Source organism: Fusarium solani (genome assembly GCF_023522795.1).
Source record: "Fusarium solani strain SB1 chromosome Unknown bctg00000003_1, whole genome shotgun sequence".
Classification (NCBI taxonomy): Eukaryota; Fungi; Ascomycota; class Sordariomycetes; order Hypocreales; family Nectriaceae; genus Fusarium; species Fusarium solani.
In genome coordinates, this window is record NW_027072154.1 from 186,522 (window position 1) to 211,568 (window position 25,047).

General features: G+C 31.7%; 5 protein-coding genes across 5 annotated transcripts; 3 read left to right on the plus strand and 2 right to left on the minus strand.

Moving 5' to 3' along the window:
• Positions 1-71: 71 nt before the first annotated feature.
• On the minus strand, positions 72-2,156 carry MRS44_005628 (uncharacterized protein; the record flags this gene model as incomplete). The annotated part of the gene is made up of 5 exons (XM_065621463.1): positions 72-817; positions 870-1,008; positions 1,068-1,170; positions 1,266-1,339; positions 1,392-2,156. The coding sequence occupies 5 exons, from the start codon at positions 2,154-2,156 to the stop codon at positions 72-74; spliced, it is 1,827 nt and encodes a 608-aa protein (XP_065477535.1).
• Positions 2,157-3,304: 1,148 nt separating this feature from the next.
• MRS44_005629 (uncharacterized protein) lies at positions 3,305-4,120 on the plus strand (the record flags this gene model as incomplete). Its single annotated transcript, XM_046281944.2, has 1 exon — positions 3,305-4,120. One exon carries the CDS (start codon positions 3,305-3,307, stop codon positions 4,118-4,120), a length of 816 nt encoding a protein of 271 aa, XP_046140816.2.
• Positions 4,121-4,600: 480 nt separating this feature from the next.
• MRS44_005630 (uncharacterized protein) lies at positions 4,601-7,360 on the minus strand (the record flags this gene model as incomplete). Its single annotated transcript, XM_046281943.2, has 5 exons — positions 4,601-6,173; positions 6,227-6,466; positions 6,530-6,615; positions 6,669-6,793; positions 6,847-7,360. 5 exons carry the CDS (start codon positions 7,358-7,360, stop codon positions 4,601-4,603), a joined length of 2,538 nt encoding a protein of 845 aa, XP_046140815.2.
• Positions 7,361-8,011: 651 nt separating this feature from the next.
• Positions 8,012-9,652, plus strand: MRS44_005631 (uncharacterized protein; the record flags this gene model as incomplete). Its single annotated transcript, XM_046270406.2, has 1 exon — positions 8,012-9,652. One exon carries the CDS (start codon positions 8,012-8,014, stop codon positions 9,650-9,652), a length of 1,641 nt encoding a protein of 546 aa, XP_046140814.1.
• A 726-nt stretch (positions 9,653-10,378) lies between these two features.
• On the plus strand, positions 10,379-11,276 carry MRS44_005632 (uncharacterized protein; the record flags this gene model as incomplete). Its single annotated transcript, XM_065621464.1, has 2 exons — positions 10,379-10,469; positions 10,525-11,276. The coding sequence occupies 2 exons, from the start codon at positions 10,379-10,381 to the stop codon at positions 11,274-11,276; spliced, it is 843 nt and encodes a 280-aa protein (XP_065477536.1).
• Between the last annotated feature and the right edge of the window lie 13,771 nt (positions 11,277-25,047).

Sequence of the window (25,047 nt, forward strand, 5' to 3'; positions counted from 1 at the left end):
TACGCCTTGCTCTGCCAAGTCAATATTGTGGGCAATGGGAAGTCATCGGATTAAAACCACGGGTCTACTAACTAAAGCTCAAAACATTTATCAACTAGAGAGCTGTGCTTCTGCTGTAAAACTCGTGATGTGATGGCAGTTTCCGGCCAAGAACTACGTTTGAGAATCTGCACCGTCTCGCTCACCAATCTCTTCGAGACACCGCAATCCCAAAGGCATCCGACCCCGCCGAGATAAATTCGCTTGTGTCCACCGTCGGTGGACCAGCCCCTGGTCTCTTTGTCGAAGTCATCTAGCCGTATAGTTGGCAGTTTGTTCACGTCTTCAGCTGCGGGCCTTTCGCCAAGCTCGATCCACGCCCATATTGCCAAGGCTGCGAGCAGCACTCCAATTCCTTCGTGCTGTGCTGCTGTGGGCTTTGTTCGGATTATTGACCACGCACGGCATGCATGCGTGACGGCGATTTTTGCCTCGTTGCTATTCCGTATCCAGTGCCGCAGCTTGGTAACATTGGTAGCTCGTTGGGCCTCAGTTACGCGCCAGCCAGAAAATGCAAAGAGTTCTCGTACGGGCAAGCGAGCGAACAATGATAGCAGATGGATATGGCTTTGGACAGCCCGAGATAGTCTGGTTGGGGAGAAAGCTGCCGCGTGGCGTTGAAGGAGGTCTAGATATATGTAGGCGTTCTGCAGCTTGGGAGCGTCATGGTACACTCCCATTGTAAGGAGCAGAGTGTTGAATTCACCGACATTGGCAACCTCACCGGAGCAATACAGGTCAAGAAGCCTCTGACGTAGGGGAGCCGGTAAGTGCGAAGCTGGTCGGGTGACAAGGTTAACGATTTCCTCCAAAATATCCGGGAGACGTACATTTGCTCAAGCTCTCCTGCCATTCCTCTCGGGAAGGTGCATCCCAGGTTGACTCATGAGAAGGCATCGGCAGCTGCAGAAGTTCGATGGGGATTACCGCAGGAGCAGACCAGAAGCAACTGTACTGGCAATCGAGAACCTGTGATAGAACTAAGACCCCATAATTCGTACTGCGACGCCAAGTGTTACAATACTTACCCATGCAAAATAGAAGAGTCGTCGCTTACTCTCTTCACGAAGCCAATCTTCCCAATCCATTGAAGTTGGATGCGCTGCACTGTCTAACGGTACTCCAAACTCACTGAATTTGGCGTAGAAGGAGATCCTCTTACATAGGGTTGCAAGAAGAGCCATGGTGGTGGGCACGGCTTCAGCAAGTCTCATCTCCCGGAATACATCATGCCGACCTGGTTGAGGACAGTGGCTTGAGCGACATGAATATCAGGCGGCGAAGTCCGAGAGCGTTCCACCTGATTTGACATTAACATTCTGTAGCCAAAGGAATAGAGACCAAGAACTAACCCTGAGATGGATGGCTCGGCGCAGAAATTCGTGTAGATCATAAAAAGTCTGTTCAGATCTCAGGGTCCGTGAGAAGATACAGCCAACAGCGGCAACAGCGACGGCGAGTAGCCAATCGCCTCTATGAGGGACGAATGTCGCCTTGTGTAAGAAGGGAAACACAGGGTGAAATTCCTCAAAGTAGACCTGTATAAAGATGTTGATGTGGTTCATTGACGGAAAGCTTTGTGCAGTAAAAGGCACGTAGAATTCGTTGTCGGCGTTGAGGCGAGTAAAATACGAAACCATCATCTCGTAGGTGTCTTGTGTCAGGGACGGGACATGATGGTAGTCTTCGGCCCTCCAAGACTCGACATCTTGGCTTTCACCGTCTCCATTACTAATCCCTCGAGCACTTGATGATTTTGTTGTGTCTGCCGTTCCACAGATGGGAGAGCTTGCATCGGCTGTCTGTGTGAAGGTAGGTGGTGGTGCGTCAGTCGCCAGCATCTCTACCTCTGTTTCGGCTGGAGATGGTATGGAAGCGGCTGCCAAAGCACCGAGCCGTTGAGATTCTTTTTCCCGAATAGAAGTTTCGGGCAACTCTGTCGCATGGCACAGGAAACTGGTGGGATCATAGTCGAACAACGGCCACACCGCTGGACCGCAAAGGGGGTCGATACTATCCCAACCTAAGTTCTGGAAGGTACTTTCACATCCCGAGAGAAAGTTTTGATCAATGCAGAGCTCCGGAGCAGCGATTGACGGATCCAGGAGGCTCTGCATCGATGCTTGGCCGGCCAATGGAGGGCTTGTGGAAGAAGCACTGCCGTATCCGGGCTCGTTTCCAGATTGCGGGAGGCTTATACTACCCGGTCTCCCGGGAGAAGTTAAGCCATCTATGGCCCGCATACCTTGGTCTGAATCGCAACGCTCAGGTATCTGTCCATCCCCGTCAGGGCTTCGTTGATTCCCTTCGTCATGGCGTCCCCTCTTCAACGGTGCGTAGGCGCATCCCAAGAGTTTCGATGTGCACCTCGTACAAGGCAATTGACCATCACAACGCTGCTTAGATTTGGCGCAGTGAATGCAAGCTTGTGCTATGTAGGATGTCTTCTGACGCTTCGGCGGCGTTGCGTTTGTGTCGTGAACCTGCATATGTCGGCTAAGCGCATCCCTAGGGCAAAGACGTTAGCTCGACATGTCGGCAAACGTGGGGTTTGACCTTTAGCCTCACTTTCGGGAAAACGCAGATGGACATTGATCACAGGCGAACGGCCGAAGACCGAGATGCCGAAGCCGGTGACGTTGAAAATGCTCGTTTCTAGAAAAGGTAGCGCCGCAGTCACGGCATGAAGGCATTGTTGCAGGGTACGGCCCCACGCCAGAAAAGAAGCAAGAATTGTCGGAACAAGAGTGAGAATGAGAGGGACACACCATTTATTACCCCTCTGCTTCCTGTTCCCTGCCCCTCCACAATACGATCTCCCCGCGTTCTTGGTCAAGCCACCCGATGACGGTTATGCCCAGCGGCAGTTGACGAGGCAACGCAGGGTAGCAGGGGCTTGATGAACTGTCAAGGTTAGTTGTATCACTGACCAAAAGGGAGTGCAAACAGCAAAGGACACGTTAGCGGCGGGTACCTCAGACTTTAACAACCCCACATCCGATGAAACGCGCTCCCCACACTTTGCCCCATAGCGGCCCCGCCTAGCGGCAGTTCGGCCGCGGGGGGATACCGATGAACATTCCCCAAATTCCGATTACATATCATCCTCAATGGACAAGAGCACAAGATGTGCCTAACAGGCTGCCAATATAATGTATCAGCATATAAATCCCTATTACCTTGGTATCGGTTAGAAGTTATCCTTTACATTTGTCGATGTCCATTGTGTTCCACAAGTAGTCTATCCTCATCACCACATCCCATCATGCTCGACTTCCAAGACAAAATCGTTATCGTCACAGGCGCCGCCCGTGGCATCGGCCAAGCAATCTCCATCGAGCTTGCAGCAGCTGGCGTCCATGTCGTCTTGGCCGATATCCAACTAGAACCCCAAGAGAAGACAGTTTCGGAGCTACAAAGCCGTGGCCAGAAAGCTTGCGCTTACCAGTGCGACGTGACTAGTGACGAGTCAGTCAAAACGTTCGCCTCAAACGTCCTGAAGAATGTCGGCGTTCCGGATATCGTGTACAACAATGCCGCCTTTATTCGGAGTGGCGGCATACTGAACGCCAGTGTGGAGAACATCCGGCGTGAACTAGACGTCAATGTCCTGGGCTATATCCGCGTTGCCCAGGCTTTTTTGCCTGACATGGTAGCCCGTGGCTCTGGCTGGATCGTCAACACAGCATCGCCAAACGCATTCGTTCCGCCACCAATGGTCGCTGGAAATCTCCTCGGGTATTGCATTACGAAGGGTGCCGACGTATCTATGTCCCAGTGCATGGCGATGTCACTCAAATCCACTGGCGTCGGGGTCAGCATCGTCTTCCCTGACCTCACCTACACTGAATCGGTTCACGAGTTGACGGGCACCGCCCCCAGCGAGTTCAACACGGGTTTCGCCGAATTTGTATCAACTCAGAGTCGTCCAGCTAGTGTTGTGGCTAAGAGGATTGTGAATGGCCTGAAGGAAGGCAAGTTTTTCGTCAATACCTATGATGGGTTTGAGGAAATGCTAAGGGCATGGGCGAAACATGACATGGATCCTGATTTTAACTATCTTTCCTTCTCTCGTCTCTAGAGCAAATAAAGAACGGACATTTTGTGTGAAACTAGGGCGAGTGCTGTTATCCTTCGTCTTGTTTATTGTTTCCTTACTCATTTTTCAAGAAGTTCAGCCCAAGTAGAAAAGCATATGCACCTCACAAAATGGACATGGTTTTTCTTTTAACAAGCTTCATACTGGCTAGATAGAGTATGCTTTCTACTCCACCGCTGTCATCTACGTTTGTGAACTTCATGACGTCTCAAAAACAAGCCATCAGTCACGATAACAAAGAGCACACTTCTCAACACATGTTGGCATAAAAACACCATAACCCGGAATACACCAATCACTGCTGCCAACGTTGTTGTCATCCAAGGCGTATATAATCCCCGCAAAATGGCTATCGCAGCCTCGGGTTCACTTACAGGTATAAACACCGAGCATTAAGAGTCATGATTCTTCTGTAGGTACAACTAACTGCCCCTCATATTCATTCTGGCTAAAGTCCGCTACTCAAAACCCCAAGTCTTTGGTGACCACCCTGTTTTCCCTACCAACCAAGAACACAGACTTATGCAAATCGAATGATTCCGGGAGATCCTCCAACGCACCTCTGCGTCTCTCATCCTCGAGGAAGGCTGTAGCTCCATCCATGTCTGCGAACCAAAATTGCTCCATGGCTCCCATGGTGGTCCAGTCCGCGGTCAAGAAAGGTGTATCGGCGAAGAAATCATTAGTGTCATCAGGAGTGACGCTCTTGTTCATAGCATAGCGTAGCAACTTGGTGCCGCTAGAGGCTTCAACAATGGCACTCGCTCTTGCGGTCATGTCTTCTCCGAGTCGATCCTTGGCAGCTTCTGAATGCTTCGCTAGGTAGAAGACCATCAGGACGGAGTCCTTATCGCGGTTTTCGAATTCCACCGGATCAATGACAATATCGACTGTCGACTGGCAGAGTAATCCGATAGTACCAGACTCGTCAACAAACACATGGCTCCCTGCAGAGGCCTTGTAGTCTGGGGCATGGAATGAACCCCAGAGTGCTTTGAGAGTTGACCAACCAAGAATCGTAGAGCAGTCCCATGAGGTTGATGTCGAGGCGTCTGTGCCGATTAGCTGTACATCCGGTTTAGGTACTGCGACAACCTGGGTGTAATTCCGTAAAACAGGAACCTGGGCTGCAATCTTTTGTGTCATTCCGGCGTGGACGTCAGTGTACTCGTGCAAAAACTTGTCGTCCTTCCAGCCAGGTACACGCGAAGCCAACATGGCCATTTTGACGGTCTTGTTGTTTTTGGAGTAAGAATTTGTCGCCGGAGGGATAACAGGAAGGACAAGGTGACTATCGTACTTCCCACCAAAATGAATGACATGCGTGCCTTTGTTCACTGTGTTGGGATGTCGCGACACGGGTATGTTCGTTGGATAAGTGCCGTAGTCGTGGCTAGAAATGACAACCTGAAGACGCTCCCCAGGTCTCAGACGGCAACTGGTAGGCATGATCTCGATATCCACGGGAACAATTTCACCCAATGCTAGGGGCAGGTCCCTTTGGTGACTGTGCACAGGCTGGTAAGGTGTCGATGACTTCTCATCCAGCTCACGGCGCGACACCCGCAAGAAGCCAAAGCCAATGGGGCCGGTATCGACAACTGTCAACCAAGGGAAGAAGACCTGGTTACCATCGCGGTCCAGCTTGCGGAGAGTAATGAAGAGATCCATGTTATCCGCGCCCTTGGCTTCGACCCAGAGACGGAGCTTGGCGTGACCGGCAAATTCCAGTGATGCCTGTGTAATGGGGAGATCGAATGCGATTTCTCCGCCCTCGGCATCATATGAAAGTGACTGTTCCTTTCCTTGTGTAATGCGACTGAGACCCCCGGACGGTGTCAGGAAGAAACGCGTATACTCGGTGGTCTCGATTGGAAACGACTTGGCCGAGCGCCATTCTCCCCCGTAATATCGCTCCCTCATAGTATACCGGACGGTTGGCCAGAACTGAACCTCATTCGCCTCTCCCAGCAGGTATTTATCAAGGAAGGCTTTCTGGCGCCCGAGTGACTCTTCTGTAGTAGCCCACTCCCACCTGTATATGGTTAGTGACAATTCAAAGCTAGCTTTAGAGACGAGGCTCCTTACTTCTGGTATTGATGAACCTCAAGGAACTTTTCCTTGGCAGGTATCTTCTTCCAAGCATTGAGCGTGCCACGTGTATGAATGCAGTGATCACCCCAGCCGCAGATGATGTACGTAGGACATTCAATGTTTTCGAGGTTGGGCAACTTGCTCTTCCAGTAGTCATCGAAGTAGGCGTGCTCGAGTCCACCATAGGTAGCATCTTCGACAAGGTTGCGGCCCCAGTTCCAGAATACAGGGTACCTAGATGCAAGTCAGTATTACACAGCAAAGTCACAGAAACTGTATCATGGGATTGTTCCTCACAGGCCACTGAATTGCGTTTCGGGGATTCCTCCCTTGAATGTCATCTCGCGGTAAAGGTCCGTCATTCCGTCAATAGGAATGATAGCCTAAGCAATGAAAAGTCAGTGACAGGTCTAAGCAAAAAGCCCAGGATACTTACCGCCAGTGAAGGGGGTCTCTCAGCTGCAATTAGCCAGATTACCATGGCATATCCACTAGCTCCATAAAGCGCGACTTTTCCATTACTCCATGATTGTTTAGCAAGCCATTCGACAACATCATAGCCTGGTACAAGAGTCAGCAAAGGAGAAAGTTCCCTCCATGGCCCAGTCTCTTACCGTCGAGGCCGACATCACGGGTGTAGTAACCCTTGTCTCCCTCTGACTGATGCGACCCTCTGGCATCGACGGAAGCAACAGCATACCCCTGCTGACACCACCAACCGGGGTCTGCTGCTTCGAAAATGTAGAGCTTGGAAATGCGAGAAGCATCCAGTCCAGAGGCTGGCGGAAAGACGCAGATGTCAACGGCGCCATCTTTGCCATAGACACTGTAGTTGAGGACGACAGGCAGAAGTTCGTTCCGGCGGTTCTCAGGACGATATATGTTGCCTCTGAGAACTGTGCCATCCCTGATGGAGATAGCGACATCCAAGTCCTGTATAATGCCATCTTCGACGATGGTCCTTGGGTTGGGTCTCGAGTGCCCAACAGCTTGGGATCCCATCCTCCAAGTACTGTTAGCTCGACGATCGTAATGGAAACCAGGCTCATTTCTAGGCTCACCGGGTATGAATTTCCCCAGACGCTTAGTCTGAGCGAGTGCCTCAGTCGTGAGACTTGGGTCGGCCATGTTGTCTAAGTAGGGTTGGAGAATCTTATGCTTGAAGGTTGGAGTTGTGAATGAAGCACTTTCAACGCCCCGCTTGCATACGGCGTATCCTGACTCAATATATACTGGAAATGGCACATGTTCGTCAAGTACCAGTGCAAAATAAAGGTATCTTTCGGATATCCGGCTTTCTGGTTGTGCGAATATCCTGGCCTTCCTCGGCATCGTGTAAGTGTGGGGAGCACCCTACCACATTTCCGATGCCTGCCTGTTTCAAGTTGAGAAGCCGATACTCCTGACGTACCTAGCCATGTATGCTCGGAGTAATTACCCCTTTGACCGCTCCCACCAAGCCAGTCGTTTTGCGGTGTGCTGGACGTTGCGGAACTACTACCCCACAATGGCCGAAACTATGCAGACATCCCCCACCACATTTCCGAAGCCTGTCGACATGGGCTAGTTTAGCCTTGAAGTCTGTTCTGACTTCTCGATTAGTTAGGTATACAGTATTTAGGATAGAGAGCTGGTGGGCGACAGCCATTTTTTATATAAACCAACTCACAAATGCGTTTCTATTAACCGTTGTTCAACTTTCAATCAAACCTCTCCTTCAACCAATCATTGATATACCTTGGGTTAAAATCACTGCCCACCACGAACAGACACCACACAATGAACAACGACTTTTCAAAGATCGGCCGGCTGACGTCTTCCTCCGAGCCAGAGTTTGACGTTATCGTCGTTGGCTCCGGACACAATGGCCTTCTCGCAGCCGCATACCTCGCCAAAGCTGGAAAAAAGGTTCTTGTTCTTGAGCGACAATCCTACCCTGGTGGAGGTGTCGCGTCTCTGCCCATGGCTGAGCCAGGCTATACCAGCGAACGTCACAGCGCCATCCATCAGATGATTATGGGCAACCCTCTGATCACTGATGATGAGCTGCAGCTTCAGTCCAAGTATGGGTTGCAGTATCTTCCGCTGGAGCCGGCTTATGCAATCATTTTCCAAGATGGAGTCCTCCCTCTATACCAGGACACTAAACGGACTGCTGAGGCTATCGCCGCCGTCTCAAACCGAGAGGAAGGTGAAGCGTACCAGCGCTTTGCCAAATTGGCTGCCAAGATCACCAAGCTCATCATGCCAGGCATGTTTGTTCCTCCGGCTACGACACCCCCAGATCTGTCCGGCCACCCCGATGTCGCTGCGGCTCTTGAGTCGAGTGCGAAGTGCAGCTCGCTTGACATAGTCAACGAGTACTTCAAGGATCCGACTGTGAGAGTAGCCATTCTTCGCTTTGTTACCGAGATCCAACTAGCGCATCCCAAAACCCCAGGGACCGGCTTGATGGCGTATCTGGGCGTTGGCCTAATGACCTTGTACGGGTTGGCGGTGCCCCGTGGAGGTGGCTCAGCCTTTACGGCCGCTGTGTCCAGATGCCTAGAGGTATATGGAGGGGAGCTTCGTCTGAATACCGAAGTCATCAAGGTCATTACCGAGAACGGGCGAGCTGTTGGTGTCCGCACGCGAGCCGGTGAAATTCGTGCGCGGGAGTGCGTCGTGGCTCAGATACACCCACACGTCTTGGGCAGACTTGTGGACGGCATCGACCCGGCCATCATAACAGCGGCTTCCAAGACCAAACTGTCCGAGTATAGCCTTGTGGTCGTCCATGCTGCTTTGGAAAAGCCACTCAACTTCAAGGCAGGAGGAGTGGCAAACCGCGTGGTGATGAACACCATCTGTCCGGGCAGCGTCGAAGAGCTCCTCAAAAGCTACGACACCATGGATAAAGGCGAGATACCAGATATCATCATGACAGGCGCGTCAGCCGTCAATGTCGCCGACCCATCACGGGCTCCGCCCGGAAAGTCCATCCTCCATGCCGTGGTGATGGTTCGTGCAGAGCATGCTCGCGTTGGTTTCCAGGGATGGGATGAGGTCAAGGACGAGGTGGCGCAAAAGTTCTTCCGCTACTTGTCTGGCTATCTTGTGGACTTTACTCCAGAACAAGTCCGGGCATACCACGTCGTTACTCCCAAAGACCACCAGGATGACACACCTAGTTTCCAGGGTGGTGATATCTGTGGTCTGTCAATGTCTTCAGATCAGATGGGTCCTCTCCGACCTACCCCAGAGTTGGCCCAATATCGGGTTCCCGGAGTCAAGGGTTTGTATCTAGCGGGCCCCTTCATGCATCCAGGTGGTGGTGTTTGGGGCGGTGGCCGTCCTGTAGCTATGCGTGTTATGGAGGATATGGGAATCGACTTTGACGCGGCGATCAAGACTGATAGGACAAAGGCATCGCACCTTTGAATGGGGGAACTCCAGACTTGTATCTACATAACTGACCATATCAAAAAGGTGTGGGCGCTGATATTTTCCAACAATACCAATATCTCAAGCCATCGAGGTCATCAATCTGAAATCCTTTCCCAATCATTTCTCTGTGTTGGTCGGAATAACAGGTGACCTCTCATCCGAGCGGGAGCGGGACACCAAAGAAACCAGGCATCAGGGCCGGTTTACTCCAAGGATATCGGAAGCCATAGGTACATCCTCTGAGTGATGAGAGTAGTGCTTATACATGGGGTGTCAGCAATGATCCCTGCAACAGAATTATTCGTCAGGAGAGAGCAGTGCGGCCGCTCCGCGGCGACTCACAGCTGTGCCGCAGGATAAGACGAATAAACAAGGAGGAGAGAATGCTCGTCTGTTTCCATTCTGATGATAACATCTCTTGGCAGGGGTTGGATGTAAGCCTGCCCAAAAGGAGACAGATCGACAGGTCAGACCCCTGGATCAGCTGGGGTTTTTTCGCTAGTGTATCGATATTTTCTGCAACTCCAGCATCTAGTGACGCTCGAAACCACGCTATTGATTAACTATTGACGGGTACCGGATGTCAAGGAAATTGGCTGTGCAGAGAGACACGAGGTGAAGCCGCGAGATAAAAATGAAGAATCGCTCCACTGTCATGACAAGCGTCCTGTCCTTCTCTGCCACCAACTTCCACTCGTTCAAACGCCTTCAGCCGCCACGATGATTCCTCGGGCTAGTCTCTTGTTAGCTCTCAGCCTCGTCTGCATTGAATCTGCAATTGCAGGTCCTTGCAAGCCTGGTACTACTTTAAGTGAGCGTGCAGCGTCAATATTGGGTCGTACGGCATGAACTAATGGGACCTTCAGCAGCCTTGACCTCTTCTTCCGAGACTGAATCCGCTACCTCGCATGCCGCATCTTCCACCACGGTCGTTACCACAGATTCTACTACCTCGGGCCCAGGCACTGACTCAACAACCGCGTCTCTGACACTCACCGAGTCTTCCACCGAGTCAACAACCTTTGTATCGACAACCAGTAGTGTCTCAGTGAGCTCGGACTCGATAACACTTTCAACTTCCGAGGCGACCACCTCTCTGTCGATGCAGACATCCACCACCTCGACCGCCCATCGGCCGGACTCAACAGCGTTCAACATCATCCCAGGTGATGGCTCAGCTGCCAGTGGGTTCCTCAAAGTCAGGACCCTCCTTGGGGCAGATATTTACTTCAACAATCCATACACAACATACCAGACGGGCGTGTTCGTTGTGACTGGTCTCAACCAGCTCGTCGAACGCGGGTCACAGCGCATCTGCGCCTACTTCAGAACCGGCCAAGGCTATGGAGATCTCATCGGCTGTCAGCCCGAGGTCGATCCCGATTTGCGAGAGGTACCTCTCACCTGTCAACTAACGGCCAGCGAGAAAATTCAGTGCTCCGTGCCTGGCAAATTCTGTTACTACCAGAACGACATGCTCCACTGCGAGGATAGGGGAACTTTTTCTTCCCTCTACATTGAGCCTCTTAGTGGCGCAGGCTATGGTGTTATTATTGGTCCCAGTGGTCTCAGTCGGTCACCGGTAGAGCTTGCAGCTGCACCCATCGAAACTCAGTGATTGTAAATCAGTCAGCCTTCTACCGTGGTCCACATTATTCATACCTGAGTGGGGAACAACGTCAATAACTCCTGGCACTATAGATCTTATGCTTGCGCTATTTAGCTCCTATATCTAACCGCATATAAATATTTAGAACTTTTATAGTATATATATATAGCAATGAGATAAAATACCTATTATGTCTCGGGTAAAACATATAGATAATTTAACTAATAAAGAATTTAAGTTAAGTAGTAACTTAAAAGGATAATAACTTAGCTAATTATAAGAGATAGGAAGTTATATTTATACTAGGGCTAATATAAATAAGTTATATATTAACCGCACTAGCCTTAATATAAATAATATTATTATATAAGAAGGTTATATATATAATTAAAATATTTTTTTTTAATTTAATAAAATAGCTTTAATATATATAATTAAATATATAATTAATTTAAGAAATAATATATATATATAACTTGCATAATAAATAAGCATATATAATAGCATATTATATTACTAAAATCCCACCTATCCTAGACCTCTTAACTTTTTTTATAAAATAGCTAAAAACCTAAATAGAGTATTTCTATAAATTTAATCTTTTAAGAAATCTTTTAATAATTTTTTTTAAATTTTTTAAAAAAGCCCTTTATAGAGAAATAATTAAATATATAATATAAATTATTATAGCCTAATAAAGCTTAATACTATATAATAAGGCCCCGCCTAGGCTAACCACTAATTATGAAAGGATTATAGCTTAGATTATGCTCCTAGGAAAGAATCGTAGTAAGAATAATAATTTAACCTTTAAATTATATTGCTATATTATAATCCTTTAACTAGAGACTTAATATATAAAACACGCTTATTATACTTTCTTATATATTAATTACCTTAGCTATTAATATAACTTAGTTATATTTAATACCTTAAGTATATTATTAGATATAACTTATATCTCTTACTCTTAAAGTATATAACTTAATCCCCTATTAATATAAACCTATATAATTAATTTATTTCTTTTTAAACTTATATTATTATTATATAAATATACTTTTTTTATATTACTTTATAAAAAGTATTATAAGATTTTTTTTAAAAAAATATATAAAATAATATATTATATAATAAGTCTAATATTAAAACTTTATTTATTTTAAGCTTTATTTTAAATTTTAAGAGCTTTTTTAATTTCTTTATATAAGGTATAAATACTTATTTATATATACTTATTTATTATATAAGCTATATATATATATATATATTATATAATTATTTAATAAATTAAGTTATTTAAGGCTATAAAGTATATAATAATTATAATAATAATAATAATAATAATAATAATAATAATATATAATATATATATATAATAAGTATATTAAATAAGTATATTATTATATTATATTATAAAAAATAACTTACCTTAAACTTCTTAACTTTTTTTATAAAATAGCTATAAATATAAAAAAAAGTATTTTTATAAGCTTAATATATATATATAATAAGTAAATTAAATAAGTAAGTAGATTAAAAATCCCTTATCTTATATCCTTATTATTTAATTAATTAATTCTTTATTACCTATAATATTATAGCTAAATTATAAGATTAGAGTTTTTTTTATACTTTATGCCTATTAAAATAACCCTAAATTAGGTCTTAAATATGCTATAAAGACCTATAAAGTTAGTTATAGTATACTATAGCGCTAATATAATAATATCTAATCTTAATATAATATTATCTAGAAATTATATTAGCTATTTAATCTAAAGAAATAAATCCTTATTTACTTTATTCTTAACTTAAATTTATAAGGATTTTCCCCTTAGCTTTATAATATAAAAGAAATAACTAATTAATTACTTATTAACTATAATATATTATTAATTAATATATATTAAACTTTAAACTTTATTAAGTAATACTTAGAGCTTAAGATATATTTTTTAGAAATATAACTATTAGAGAGCTAAATATAAAAATCTAATTATTATTTATACCTAGTTTATATTTATAATAAATATAATTATAAAGTATAATATTTAATTAAATAATTTTTATAATATTAATAAAATTAGCTTTATAATAAATATAATTTAAAATAAAATAATTATTATAAGTATAAATAGGTATAAAAAGCTAAAATTAATATAGCCTAGAAACTAAAAATAAATTATAATTATTTAAGTAATTAATATAAATAACTAAGTAATCTCGCTATTTATTATTAATATAAGTATAAGATAATAAGCCTTAATAGCTAGATTAAGGTAAAATTATAAATAAAAGGTAAGTCTTTATTATATATAAGACTTTAACTTACTAAGTCCTTTAAGAGCCCTTAGCTATAAGATACTATACTAAGGTAAAGTTATATGACCCTATACCTAAGGTTTAGCTAATTAGCTAGCCTTAACCTATTTAAGAACTATACTCTTATAATTACTTCCCCTTTAAAGATCTTAGTCTTTAAGATCCCTTTAACTAAATTTAAATTTTAAATAATTTCTTTTATTACCTTTATACCTAGCTAAGTTATATATATTATATTAATAATATATTATTTATTATTATTTATTTCTCTTTATAATATTTTTATATTATATTATAAATAATTAGGTTTTTTTTATTAGCTATTAATAATAATAAATAATTTTAGCTAATAATAATACTAATAATTCTTTTTTATTTTAATTTATTAATACTTATAAAAAGATAAATATTATAATTATACTTATTATTTTTATTTATTTATTTTTTTATTTTAATAATATTTTCTCTCTTATAATTAATAATTTTTATTTATATTATTATTAATTATTCTTTAATAAATTAATTATATTTACCTTACCCTTTTATATATATATCTTTATATAATATAATTTTAATCTTAATATTAATTTTAAAGACCTAAAACCTAACTATAAGCCTTATCTCTAATATATTACTAAGCTCTATTAAGATACTTATATCTTATATATATATTTTAAGGATTAAGCCTATAACCACTTAAAATATATAATATATAAATTTACTTATTATAAGTATAATAATATAAGTATTTTTATTTATATTATTAATAAGTATCTTATTAATAGTTATTTAAATTCTTAATAAACTCCTTAAGGTTACTTAATAATATTAAAATATTATTATAGCTTTTTATACCTATAATCTTTTTATTAACTTAGCTTTAATAAATACTTTTATTTTTATTAATATCTAATATATTATTAAGGCCCTTAATATTTATAGTTTAATATAAAAAAGTATTATTAATTACTTAAAAGCTCTTTATAAGGCTATTAATTCCTTAAAGATTATTAAGTATATACTATAAGAATTAGCTATAACTTAAGAGCTTATTACTCTTAATATTCTTATATAAGTTTATTTCTATTTATTTTTTATTATTTTACTTTTATTAACTTATAATAAGGTAATTAATAATTTAACCCTTTTAACTTATAGCGCTATATTATTACTACTTAGCCTTTATATTCCTAAGATAATACTTAATTTAATGCGCTTACTTATATATTAATTTACCTTATTTTTACTAAGAATATTACTATAAATAATAAAAAGACTTTAATTTATTTTTATATTAATTTTATTTCTTTTTTTATTATAAAGCTTTTTACTAATAAATATAAGTAATCTCCTTTATATATTATTTATTATATTAATACTCTTTTAATTCCTTATAAAGCCTAAAATAAAAATTAGGGCTTAAATCTTAATAATAATAATAATATTAACTTATTAATTATTATTACCTTTACTTACCCCTATAAGAGATATTATATAGCTATAAATAATACTTAGCTAAGGGCTTAGCCTATTATTATTATTAGTATTTTTTAAAATCTTTTTAACCCTTAAGTTTATATCTTAGCTATTTTTTATTTATTATTTTTTATATTTATCTCTTAGTTAATTTATTTACTTTTACTTAGTAAAAGGTCTTTCTTTTTATTTATAGCTTTATTATTTATTATTTATTATATTTTTATTATTTATTATTTTTATATAAATAACTTAATTTAAATCTTTTATTTTATTTTTATTTTTACTTTTTTTATATATTCTTTTAGGTATTATTTTATTTTTTATAATATCTCTTTATTACTTTATAATATTTCTTAATTATTACTTATATATTTATAAAATAATAATTTAATTCCTAGGTATTATATTTTATAGGCTATTTTTTTTATTTTATAAAGTAATATATCTCCTTACTAATAGCTTTATATAATATTATTTTTTTTATTTCTTATTTATTAGGCTTATCCTTAAGCTTTAATAGGTCTTAAGACTTATAGGCTTTTTCTTATTAATTATTTTATAATTCTAGTAATAATATATAAAAGATATTATATATATATTAATAAGCTTTAAGAAGTTTAATATTATAGGCTTATTTATTATATCTCTTAATAATTTTAACTCTAATAAATCTAAGTATTAACTTTAAGTATTTAAATCTCTAATTCCTTATTAATATATTAATAACTTATTTTTCTTAGTATTTTTAAGGAATATATCTTATATTATAATACTTAGCTTATAACTTTAAAGCCCTTTATTAATATTTTTATACCTTTTACTTTACTTATCCTAAGATCTCTAAGTACTTTATAATACCTTAGATATTAGTCTTAATCTTAATAGGTATATATTTAATACTTCTTAGGTAATAGCTAAAAAGTGCTTATATAAGTAATACTTTAATAATTAAGTATTTACTATTATTATAAGTAAATATTATATTTAGTAATTAGCTTACTTAGCGCTTAGGCTTATTTCTTAAGTATACCCTAAGATATTTTTCTAGAGTTTAATATATTTTTTTATTTAGTTATTAGTTTAAAGATAATATGCGATAAATAATTAATAATAAACTTTTTTTTTTTTATAAAATTTATTTAAAACTTATTTATAATAAGTTTATTATAATTACTAATAATACCTTTTAATATATTAAAATAGGTTTTTATATATTTATATAACAAAGCTATAAGCTTTATAGCTCTAAGTCGCTTTATAATTAATATAAATATTATATATTTAGTTATTTTATATATAATTACTAAGATTATATTATAATACTTATTATTACTTCTTATATTATTTAATAATTCTATAATAAAGTCTAAGTTAATTTCTTAAAATAAATATAATAATAATAGTAATAATTATAATTAATTATATAGCTTATGCCTTAGTATTTAGATACCTTAATAGGTTAAGTAGCTTTTTATATACTTATAGAGATTATTTATAATATTTAATTAATAGAATTTCCTCTTAATTAAGTCTAAGGTCTTCTAAGACCTTATATATCTTACTCTTAGGTTATTATAATATCTCTATAAGATCTCTTTATATAAGGCGCCTTATTTAAGGATTATTAATTATCCTTTAAATTATAATAACTATAAGTTATTAATTTAATAGCCTTTATAATTTCTAATTACTTTATATACTTTTTTTATTAGCTCTTAATACTATTAATCTTAGCTTTATAGTTTCTTAATTAATATCTTAAGCCTTTATAAAAGTAAAAAAAGTATTATTTTATTTTTTATAAGAAGTCTTATAACTAGATATAGGATATATTACTCTAAAATAATAACCTTAGCTATAAATAAGTCCCTAGGGGCTTTATAAGAGCTCTTTTCTTTCTAAGTTATCTGCGGAGTATTTACTTTAATCTCCCTTGCCTTTTAGCGCTAGGTTATAATTATAGATATTAAGTAATAAGTAATACTCTTAGGTATATACTTATTAAAGAGGAGGGGTCCTTTTATTATAACTTATATAGCATAGATATATATCTTAGTTATTAATATCTTACTTTTAAGTTTAGTAATCTTTTTTTAAATACTTAGTATAAGCTTATATATAAGAATAAGCTTCTTAGCTAAGGTTAAAAGTATATCTTTATAAGAGATTTCCCTCTTTATATAGTTAGGTCTTCTTAAGAGGCTATTTATTAGATTTTTTATATTTAGCTAATATTAAATATTAAAGTTAAAAGTAAATAACTTATATACTTATTTAGCTAGTTTTCCTCTAAGCTTTTTTAGTAAGGTATTTATAATATCTATAAGAGCTTAATAATCTATAAGAATAAAAAACTTCTATAATAGCCCCTAAAAGTAATAACTTTAATATTTTAGATTATTAATAATAATAAGAAGCTTTTATTAATTTATTACCTAATATTACTTAATATCTTAGAGTTTTTTTAATTAATAAGTAATAAGTCTTTATTATAAGTCTATAAGCTAGGTTAAGATATTAAATATAGCCTTATTTAATATATTTATTTTTATTTTTATTAATTTAAATAAGTCTTAATATTAGAGAATAATTATAAAATAAAATATAAGCTTTAAGTCCTAAAAAGCCTTATTAGTTTTTTTTTTTACTTAAAGTTACTTATTTTTTTTTATTTTAATTACCCTTAAGTATTCCTATTAATAGCCCTATAATTACTAAGTAATAAGCTATAAATTTTTTATAAAAGTTATAAAACCCTAGGAAGATTTATATATTTCTAAATAAGGTAGGTATAGGCTATTCTTTAATAGACTTAACCCTTAAGGGCTTTATTTATATACCTTCTTATATAATAATATATTCTAGAAATTTTATACTTTATTAGTAGAAGTTATATTTAGATAGCTTCTTATAGAGCTATGCCTTAGCGAGCTTATAAAATACTTTTTATAAGTATTTTATATATTTCTTTTAAGTCTAAGAATAAACTAAGATATTATTTATATATAAGATATAATATATATCTAAGAGGTTAATAAGAGACTTATATATATATACTTAAAATATAGCTAGTATATTAATTAGCCTAAAAGGTATAACTATATATTTAAAGTAATTATATTTAGTATAAAAAGCTATTTTTTAATAGTTAGCCTTAATAATCTTAATTTAATAATATATATCTTAGATATTAATCTTTAAGATCTATTTAGCGCTACTTAGCCTATCTAATAAGTTATTAATTAGAGGGAGTAAATAATAATTCTTAATAATAACCTTATTTAGGCCCTTATAGTTTATATAAAGTCTTAAGCTTTTATTTTTCTTTAAAATAAAAAAAATTAATATCTTAGCTTAGCTTATAGAATATTATATCTTATTATTAGCTATATTCTTAGTAATATACTTTTATAGAGCTTAATATTATGCCTTATTTATAAGATATAATAAACTATATAATAATTCTTTGCCTTTTATTAGGTTAATTTTATAAATTACCTCTAAGAAGACTAATATTACTTTTATTACTTATTTATTAAAAAATCCTTTAAGTCCTTAAAATTTAATAAGAAGCTCCCTTAGAGTTTCTTATACCTTATTTTTTCTAAGCTTATATCTTATTAGGCTATTTCTTATAGGGTTAGAAAAGCTATAATATATAATATATATATTTTCTCTTTATTCTTAATAAGCTCTTAAGTAAAAAAATTAAGATTTATTATAGCTATTATAATATAATATTACTTATTAGCTTTATAGTTTATAATAATACCTTTTTATCTTATTAAATAATTAGCTATAATAATATTATAATTCTTATATCTTAATTCTAATTCTATAAGTATTTATTAGATCTTTTAAGGCTTTTTATAAGAGTTAATAAAAAAAAGGTAAGCTAATAAGTATTTCCCTTATAGCTTTAATTACCTCTAAAAGACTTAAGACTAAAGGTAATATAATTTATAATAAGCTTAAGCCTTAGCTTTTTTATAAGCTTTATATTAATTATATTAATCTCTACGCTTATATTTATAAGGATTAAGATTTCTTTTTTAATAAGCCCTTTAAGGATTAATATAAATACTAAGGCTATTTTACTTATTAATACTTATTAATATTACTATAGGGTTAAAGATTTAAATTTAACCTTTACCTTAATTAGTTTTTTAAGTTATTTAGCTCTTTAGCCTTAATTTAATTAATTTTTATTAATTATTTTCCCTTTAAGCTTAATAATATTTAATTTATAAAGTTTATTTTATTAATATAAGTTTTAGTATAATATACCTAAGATTTATACCTTTACTTTTTATACCTTTAATATTTTACTATAAGTTTCTATTATTATTATAGCTAATAAGATATTAATATAAAGTAGTTTAACTTACTTATACTTAAGTATTTTTATTTTTTAGGGTTTTAAGAGAGATACCTTAAGGAGAAATTACTTTTATTATGTTTTTTAAAGTTTCTTTTATAAGGTAAGTAATGCCTTTTATATAATAGCTTAGAGCCCTCTTAGAGGTATTTTTATTTAAAGCTAGTATTCTAAGTTATAAAAAATAATTAAAGTCTCTTTACCTCTTAGGTAATATCTCTTACTTTATTTAAGAGAAATCTTTACCTCTTAAGTTTTTTTTTAACTTAGTTTTATAGATAATAAAAGAAATAATAAATAATTACTTTATTTTCTTTTTATTTTTTATTTAATATATTATAAAATACTTTTTAATATATAAAGTATTATATTAAGGTCTTTTTTATAACTTACTTAATAATTATAAGTTAATTCTTAGCTTATTTCTCTTAGAGTTTTAAATTAATATATTATCTAAGTATAAATATTTTAAACTCTTCTTAGGATAATTCCTTACTTAATAAGTTAATAATATAATTTCTCTAATAGGTTTATAATAAATAATATAACTTTATTAAGGATTATTTAATTTATTATATTAATATTATGCCTATATATAGCGAATTACTAAACTTAATAACTTATAGCTAATTATAAATCTTTATTATAAAGATAGCCTTATTAAGGGTTATAATAGCTATTTATAGTCCCTCTTAGGACCTCTAGCTAATTAAGCTATAAGCTAAGTAAAGATATATATATTATTAATAAATACTTTTAAAGTAATTACTTATACTTTTTATTTTTCTTATCTCTTATATCTTTATTCTTACTTATAACTTTATCTAGACTATTTTAATAAGCTAGAACTAATAAATAACTCTAAAAAGCTTTTTTACTTATATTATATTAAGCTATCTCTCTTATAATATATAATTAATAAGGCTAGCCCTCTAGGTTAAGGTTATTATTTCTCATTAAGGAGATAAATAATCCCTTTTAATAGTATTAATTAGCTCTTAGCCTTAACCTAAGGATTAATATAATATAATTCTTATTATCCCTTATTCTCTTAGATTAACTTATTAATATTTCTTATTATAATTTAGTATTATAGTATCTTAGGATTAAGAGTAATATTCCCCCTTATATTAAGGGAGCTATTAAGGAATGCCCTTAGAGCATATAGCCTAGGGCTATAATGCGGTTTTCTTAATAACTTATTTATCTTAATTCTATATTAATTATTTATTAAGTAAAAAGAAATTAAAGAATTATAAGATAATAGGCCTTAATAGCTAGATTAAGGTAAAATTATAAATAAAAGATAAGTCTCTATTATATATAAGACTTTAATTTACTAAGTCCTCTAAGAGCCCTTAGCTATAAGATATTATACTAGGGTAGAGTTATATAACCTTATACCTAAGGTTTAGCTAATTAGCTAGCCTTAACCCGTTTAGGAACTATGCTCTTATAATAAGCTAATATTACCTTATTAATTAATACTGAGATAATAACCTCTTAGGTAATTAAGTTATTATAATAACCTAAAATAGCTAAATTAATAATAAGATTAATCTTAAGTAACTTAAGTATTTAAATTAATATATAACTAAGTAATTAAATAATTATTATTATCTTTTAATTCTTAATAGCTATAAAAATTATTATTTAATTAAATTTAAGAGATATTATAAAAAAAATAAAATTATTAAGCTTTATATATTATCTTATTTATCTTATATCTTTTAGCTCCTTAATATTAAGTACTTTAATATACTTAAAAATACTTATAACTAAGAAATAAAATATCTAATTAAATACTTTATAACTTATATTTTAGGCTATTATAATAAAAAAGAATATTAAATTAGCTTTTAAAAGAGCTAAGCTTATTTCTCTTAATCTAAAAAGTATAATCTTAAAGCTTAATATATAACTATAGACTTTAATATTAACTAAGGAGATAACTAAATTATTAACCCCTTAGGTTTTAAAGACCTTAAAGATTATACTTAAGGCTTAATCTTAGTTAAAATACCTTAAGAGATAAATTTAAGATATAAAAGTAACTCCTTAGAGTTAATTTTAAAAGCTATATAGTCTTATTTTAAGAGAATAAAAATAATTATATATAAGGTTATTTTACTTAAGGCTAAGATTAAAAAACTTAAATAAATAAATAAGATATTAAGTTAATACTAAAAAATAAAAAAAACTAAATTATAAAAAAAGAAATAATAATAATAAAAAAAAGAAAATAAATAATTAATTAAATAAATATTAATATATAAGTAATAACTAAATTATTAAGAAGTAATAATTAAGAAAGGTTAATATAACTAAGGGTTTAATATTATAGTATTTATAATAAGACTAGTTATAATATAAGGACCTATTAAGTAATAATTAAGATATCTAAGGAAAAATATAATAAATAAATATAATTAATTAGATAATTTATAGTATTTTTATTATAGTTTTTAATTTAAGAGGTTAAGATTTTTAATTTACTTATTTATTTAATTTACTTATTTATTTAATTTACTTATTATATATATATATTAATATTTTAAAAATTTTTAAAATTATTTTTTTTAAAATTTTAAAAAAATCCCTTTATAAAGAAATAGCTAAGTATATAATATAAATATACTTATTTTTAAACTACTTTATAAGAAATTTCCTTAAAAGTTTTTAAAAAATTATAAAAGATTATATAATATATAAATAGTATTTTATTAATATTTTATTAATTTTAAGTAAAATTTTAAATTTTAAGATATTTTTTAATTTTTTTTTTTAAATAAAAATATAAGTAATATACTTACTTACCTAGTGCACTTATTATATATATATATTATATTAATATCTATTTAATTAATTACTTATTTTTTTTTATTATTATTATAACCCCTCTTTTTATAACTTAGTCCTTTTTACCCTTTAATATTAACTTAATATCTTATTTACTTATTAAAGATTTTTAATCTTAGCTATTAATAAAATAACTTTATATATAATAGCCTTTATTTCTTTTATAAGAGATTATAGAGCTTTAAGAATTAACTTTAAGGAGTTACTTTAATGCCTTTTAATTTATCTTTCTAGGTATTTAAACTAAGATCTAGCCTTAAGTATAGTCTTTAAGGTCCTTAAGACCTAATAAATAAAAAGTTTAGCCCCTTACTTAATTAATATTAATATTTATAGCTATATATTAAGCTTTAAGATTATAATTTCTAGGTTTAAAAAAATAAAATTAGTTTTCTTAAAAGCTCTCTTAATATTTTCTTTTAATATAATAGCCTTATATATTATATAAAAAGCTAAAAAGAATTTAATATTTAAAATATAAATAATAAAATATTTAATTAAATAATTTATTTTTTAATTATAAGCTTTTATTAATATATTAAAAATTAAAAAATAATTATTATTATTTACTTACTTAGTTATATATTAATTAATATATTTAAATTATTTAAAATTAATTTTATTATTAATTTAATTATTTTAAGTTATTATAATAATTTAATTACTTAAAAGGTTAATTCGTTTAATATTAATTAATAAAATAATATTAATTTATATTAATAATAAATAAAAAAATTAATTAGTCTTTTATATTAATTACTTAAATAATTATAATTTATATTTAATTTTTAAATTAATATATTTAAGAAATAATTATAATAAATAAATAAATATAATAAAAATCTTTTATTTTATATTTTTTCTTATTTAATTAACTAATTTATAATTACTTAATATATTAAATCTTAATAATAAGATTAAAATACTTTTAATACTTTAAGATATTTAAAATAACTTAAAATTAAGTCTTTAATAAGTTATTACTATTTATAAGATTTATTATAAAACCTTATATTATTAATAATAAGGTATTTAATATTAATATAATAATATTTTATATTTATATAAATTATTTAATTTAAAAAAAAAGATTTTTATTTATTTTAATTTAAATTAAATTTACAAGAATTCCCCCTTAGGCTATATAATATTAAAGAAATAATTAATTAAATACTTATTAATTATAATATATTATTAATTAATATATATTAGGTTTATAACTTTATTAAATAATGTTTAAATCTTAAAATTTATTTTTTTAAAAAATATAATTATTAAAAAGCTAAATATAAAAATCTTATTATTATTTATAAGTAATTTTTATTTATAATAAATATAATTATAAAATATAATATTTAATTAAATAATATTTATAACTTTAATAAAATTAGCTTTTTTATAAATATAATTATAAATAATTATTATAAATATAAAAAAATATTTAAAGTTAAAATTAATATAACTTAAAAATTAAAAATAAATTATAATAATTTAAGTAATTAATATAAAAAGTTAAATAATTTAATTATTTATTATTAATATAAATTAATATTATTATATTAATTAATATTAAGATAATAATATTTTAAATAATTAAATTATTATAATAATTTAAAATAATTAAATTAATAATAAAATTAGTCTTAAATAACTTAAATATTTTAATTTATATATAATTAATTAATTAATTAATTTTTATTATCTTTTAATTTTTAATAATTATAAAAATTATTAATTTATTAAATTTAAGGGATATTATAAAAAAAATATTATTTAATTTTATATATTATTTTTTTTTTTTTATTTTAATTACTTAATATTAAATATTTTAAGTTATTTAAAAAAATATATAATTAAGAAATAAAATATTTAATTAAATATTTTAAAACTTATATTTTAAAAACTAAGTTTTTTTTAACTTTTTATATAATATATAAAATTATTATAATAAAAATAAATATTAAAGGGCTTTTAAAAGAATTAATTTTATTTTCTTTATTTTCTTTACTTAGAAATTATAATCTTAAAGCTAAATATATAGCTATAAACTCTAATACTTATTAAAAAAGTAATTAAATTTTTTATTTCTTAAGTTTTAAGGACCTTAAAGATTATACTTAAGGCTAAATCTTAATTTAAATACCTTAAAAAATAAATTAAAAGGTATTATAATAGCTTTTTAAAATTAATTATAAAAATTATAAAATCTCTTATAAAGGTAATAAAGAGAAATATATATAAAAATATATTATTAAGGGCTAAGATTAAAGATATTTAAGAGATAAATAAAATATTAAGTTAATATTAAAAATAAAAAAAATTAAATTATAATAAAAAAAAATAATAATAATAAAAAAAAATAAATAAGTAATTAATTAAATAAATATTAATATATAAATAATAATAAAATTATTTAAAAATAATAATTAAAAAAAATTAATTAAATTAAGTATTTAATATTATAATATATATAATAAGCTTAATTATAATATAAAAACTTATTAAGTAATAATTAAGATATTTAAATAAAGATATAATAAATAATTTTAATTAATTAAATAATTTATAATATTTTTATTATAATTTTTAATAAATAAATTAAGATATTTATTATTATTTTTAGACTTTATTTTACTTAAAATAAAAATTAAAATATTTTAATTAATATCTTAATAATTTTAATAATAAAAGCTCTATACTTAAAGCCTAAGGTCTTAATAGGCTTAAATTAATAAGGTT